This window comes from Merops nubicus, unplaced genomic scaffold (assembly GCF_000691845.1).
Source record: "Merops nubicus isolate BGI_N331 unplaced genomic scaffold, ASM69184v1 scaffold27576, whole genome shotgun sequence".
NCBI classification, from domain to species: domain Eukaryota; kingdom Metazoa; phylum Chordata; class Aves; order Coraciiformes; family Meropidae; genus Merops; species Merops nubicus.
Window position 1 is genome coordinate 314 of NW_008614789.1, and position 4,967 is coordinate 5,280.

At 60.4% G+C, this 4,967-nt stretch overlaps 1 protein-coding gene across 1 annotated transcript; it reads right to left on the minus strand.

Annotated features, from left to right (window-relative positions):
* Positions 1-3,647: 3,647 nt before the first annotated feature.
* On the minus strand, positions 3,648-4,925 carry LOC103774916 (transmembrane protease serine 4-like; the record flags this gene model as incomplete). Its single annotated transcript, XM_008942352.1, has 5 exons — positions 3,648-3,797; positions 3,959-4,028; positions 4,061-4,130; positions 4,281-4,376; positions 4,603-4,925. Coding segments are annotated over 5 exons (709 nt in total), but the record flags the coding sequence as incomplete, so codon positions are not given.
* Positions 4,926-4,967: the final 42 nt, after the last annotated feature.

A 4,967-nucleotide genomic window follows, 5' to 3' on the forward strand; every position in this document is an offset into this window, starting at 1 on the left:
TTGTCTGGCTCTGGTGGTGCTGGGCTGAGGCGGGCAGGAGGTTTCTGGAGCATTGTGAGGAAGCACCAATCTAGGTGCTGTAGAAGATGGGGGCTCCTGCCCCCCCTGCGTTTCTCACCGGGCAAAGAGAGGAAGCGGGGCTGCTGTGGTGGGGCTTGGCTTCAGCTCACCTGTTAAGCACACTCGAGAACCAAATCTGTGAGAGCCCCGTCGCCGACAGGGCTGTCACCTCTCCTCAGCAGGGCTGGCTGCCCTGCTCCCGTGGGGCATGCTGACCCCACAGTAAATTGGTTCCCCCAGTGCTGGGGCTGGGGAAACCAGCAGCCAGGGCTGGCCGTGTCCCAGGGTCACCGCTGGCCAGTGGCAGGGCTTGGTGGGGTGAAGCTCCCTGTTTCACCCTCGCTTTGCCCTGCACAGGGCTGTCCCTGGGGGCAGCAGGGGCTTTCTCCCCCAGCCAGCCTTCTCAGGAGATGCTCCTGGGCTTGTGCTGCGGCTGCGCTTGCTCCTCCTCCCCCCTTGCTAAAGCTTGGCACTCGGAGCAGTGATGCTTCTGATGCCCACCTGCCAAGGCTTAACGCCTTACATGGCTGGTTTTTATATTAGCCTCCCGTGGGAGATGGCTGACTGTGTTTTTCTTCCACCCGAGGAAAACTGTGGCATTTGTTTGGCAGTGCAGGGAGGGGGCACAGTCAAGCCTTGGTGAGGGGGGCTAGGCCAGGGCTGTGCCAGCCTGCTCCCGGGCTTGCCACCAGCTTGCAGGGTGACCTTGGGCAAGTTGCTCTGCCTCTCCATGCCTCAGTTTCCCCATCTGAAAAATGGGGATAATAATACTGCTCTACCTCACAGGGGTTGTTGTGAGGCTTCCTTGGCTAACATTTGGAAAGTGCTTTGAGATCCTTGGGTGAGGGGTGCCACAGAAAGCCAGAGGGTCTTTGCAAAGGGTACCAGCAGTGGGGACTTGGGCAACCCAGCCCCCTTCCCGAGGGCTGTAGCAGGACATGAGTTGTGAAGGGAATGAGCCGATCCTACAGCTGAAGTTGACAATGTCCTTTACAATGCCATTTGTTCCCTATTTCTCCTTTATTTGTGGGTGTCTGTCAGTGAAGCTGCAGGACCAGCAGCTCACCTGCCCTCACTCAAAACTGACTCAAAAAGCTGAGTCCTGACTTCTTGGCTGCGGGGGCTGGCACCCAACAGAGGTGCCGGAGCAGAGGTTAGGTGAGGATTTGGTGGGTGAGGCACAGGAGGAAGGGTCCAGTGCTACCTTCTGTGGAGACTGTGGTAGGAGAGGTCAGACCCCACCTGCCTGGTATGGAGAGCACCTTGCAGCCTTCCCCCGGGCAGGAGGCCAGCTGGTTGTGCCCAGCTGGGGGGCTCGGGGGCACCCGCAGGAGCAGGACAGGAGACGGACGCGGTGCCTGGCCCCAGGCACGTTTCCTTGGCTGCGTGGTTAGATGGGCAAGTGGGAGTGAGGTCCCTGGGATCCCCGTCCCCTTTCTGAGGATCCATGGGATGATCAGGCCAATCACTTGACTTCTCTGCGCGTCAGTTTCCCCATCTGTAGCGTGGGGACAGTAATTCTGACCTACCTCACAGGAGGTGTGAGGCTCCCTGCATCGCTTTGCAAAGTGCTCCGAGATCCCGGGGCAAGAGGCACTCTGTAAATGCAAACTATTGTTCACCGACCATTGTCACACGAGAGAGTCTGGGCAGGAAGGTGTGAGACCTCCCAGTTGCCCCAAGAGACCCCCAGCCCATCCTTGGAGGAGACCTCCCATGGGAGAGGATAGTAAGGAGAGGAAGGCATTTTTTTAAAGAATTCTTTCTAGCTGTCCTAACCTGTTGGCCGTTTTTAGATGGCACCTGGATGCAGGTCCACTTACCACAGGATATGCAATGCTGTACTATGCATGGATTACTCCTCTGGCTGATGGAAGAAGCCAACACAAGCAGGGTGGGGAGGGTAACGCTGTCCCATATGTGCGTGGGCGCAGGGGCACCGGGGGGGCGGGCTGGCTCCGCGGGCACTCCTGCCAGCTCCTGCAGGGTCCCTGCCATCACAGGGGCCTTGGGGGCTGCAGGGCCTTCCTGGGGCACGCGGGGGAGAGGGCCCTGCCCGAGGTGTGTGCTGCGACAGACACGTATGTGTGTAAGCATTTATAAATACACGTAGGAGAGACCTGCGAATAAACACAGGGTGTGTACAACATGCCGTGTGACGACTTAGAGCACATTTTTGCACTGTAGAAGTTCAGTTAGCTTTGCCTTGAATGAAATAAAGTTTATGTTTACTAGAGAAACTCGCTCTGGTTTGAGTTGCTGCGGGTGTCTGTTCAGGCTTACTGTGAACCCCCCGGGCACACGAGGTGCACTGCCAGCCCTGTGCCCAGGCAAGGAGCTGCGGCGTGTCCCTGCTGTGCCGAGTGTGGGCTGTGTCTTCTGTAGCTGCTTGTCCCGGGTGGGTGATGGCTGCTCCCCCATGGACAGCCCGTGGGGTGAGCTGGGTGCTGCTTCCCACTACCTGTGGGTGTGCACTACCCACGCGAGCTGGAGGGCTGTGGGTGCCTGCAGCTGGGGAGCCAGCGTGCCATGGGCCGGGGCTGTAGCGCTGCCTTCACGTGGGTTTGTGGGGTGCTTGGGGGTGTTTCTGAGAGCAAAAGGCTCCCTGAGCATGGCTGCCTGGAAAGCAGGATCCCCCTGTGCCATGTTGCATGGGAATGGCCCTGATTTCTACTGGGGCTGAAGCTATGCTAGCAAAGTTGATTTCAAATAATGCCCCTGTTAGTTTATGGTACTTTAAAGTGACCCCATTCTGATCAGCCTGTCTGGCTGGATGGCCGAGGTCCACGCAGCACTTTCTTCCTTGTGTGCAGGAACAGCCTGTTCCCGAGAGCTAGTGGATAAACTGTGCCTGGCGCTGGGAAAGCAGCTCTGGCAGAACGCAGGGTATTGTGAGAAGTACCCCTGCTAGCAAGAGGAACAAAGCCTTCAGAGGCTGTGTGAAAAAACAGGTACTTTAATTTAATGGGCACAAAAATCATTTCTCTGTATGACAGTAGTAAACAAACAGTATCTTAGCCACGCAGGAGCCTTTCTGCCATGGCAGGGTCAGCACAGGGCAATAAATTAATCTTTCTCCGGGAGGGAGCTTGAGCCGGTCAGGTTCCCTCACGGTATCAGTGGTTGTTGCTCCGAGCTGGCCTCTGGTGCTCTAAGTCACAGCCTGCCAGCGAGGGTTCAGGAGGCGCCGCTCACCTTACGTGGCTGGAGATCCATTTCCCAGCTGCTGCCGGAGCCACGGCAGACACGGGCGTAGGGACGGGGAGGGTGGCTTGGGGAGAGAGGAGGGACCTGTCCCGGCAGGTCTCAGAGCTCTGACTGGAAGGAGAGAGTGGGAGAGAAGAAATTGCAGGCTTTGAAAGGGCACCCGAAACCAGGAGGTAAACACTCGTGTCCTTGAGCAGCCGACTCGGCTCCCGTGCAGAGCTGACAGGGGCTGGCAGCCCGTGGCCCCCATCCCCACACCGTTGCCATGCTTTGCTTGACGTGCTTCCCCTCTGTGCAGAGCCGCCGGGGGGGCCCGACCCTTCCCCACCGCCCCCGAAACCCGCCGGGGAGCAGCAGCCCTCTCGCTGCACGGCACTGACCCTCCGGACACCGTAGATCCAGTTGAGGTAGGCACGGACGCTGGTGTAGACGCCGGGCGTGCTGGGGGTGCCGCAGCCCTGGCCCCAGCTGACGATGCCCACGACCTGCCAGTGCCTGCCCGAGTAGAGCAGGGGCCCGCCGCTGTCCCCCTGCAAGGACAGACCCTCTGAGCGAGGGCTGGGGAGCTGCCCGGCCCCAGCACGGTGGGTGCTGGTGCTCACAGCTGAACCCTGGAGCCCTTTCCCCAGGGCTTTTTCATGCATAGGTGCAGATCAACCCGCCCCCCTTTCTAGACCAGGCACCCCCCAACCTGGCAGGTGTCCACCCCGCCTTGGGGCAGGCCGGCACACAGCATCCTCTTGGTGACCGCCCCGTGGTACACAGCATCCTCTTGGTGACTGCCCCGTGGTACGCGTCCAGGTTGCAGCTCTCCTTGTCTATGAGACTCACCTCTGCCTGCTGCAGGGTCTCTGACAGTTTCCCTGCACGAAACGTGGCTGCTCAGAGGGGTCCCCAGCAGCCCTAGGCAAGCAGGGAGCCCATCGGCCCGTGTCCTGCTGCGAGCAGTGCTGGGGGCACTCTGCCCTCCTTGCAGGCGGGCACAGCACCTGTCCCCACACCGTCCTGCTCACCGTGCTCCTGTGTGTAGCCCCAGCCTATCACCCACAGCGACGTGCCTGGCACCAGCTCCTCGTCGAAGTAGGGCAGGCAGATGGGCTTGCTGCTGTCTGGGGGGGAGAGGTAAGGGGCAGGAGGTGTGTGGGGTGGCTCGTGGGGAAGGTGTCCCTGGGCCCAGCTGGGCACCCCCCACACGTGGCCCCTCACCGCGTGGCCCTCTCAGCACCACGTCTTGGCACCCACTGGCTGTTGCTGCACAGGGCATCGCTCTCCTAGCCCGCTTCTCAGTGCCCTCTGAAGACACTTGGCTCTAAGGAGGGGTGCTCTGTGTCTCACCTGAGACGCGCAGGGGAGACTGCAGCTTCACCAGGGCGATGTCATTGTCCTTGGGAGATGTGGACGGCACCTCAGCCAGGAAGACCTTCGCCACGGCGACGGTGGTGGTGCCCGAGAGGAGGCTGGAGCCGGCCTTCACACGCCAGCTCTGGACGATGGGGTTGTTCCTGTGCACGGACACGCCTGTCAGGGGAGACTGCAGCTTCACCAGGGCGATGTCATTGTCCTTGGGAGATGTGGACGGCACCTCAGCCAGGAAGACCTTCGCCACGGCGACGGTGGTGGTGCCCGAGAGGAGGCTGGAGCCGGCCTTCACACGCCAGCTCTGGACGATGGGGTTGTTCCTGTGCACGGACACGCCTGTC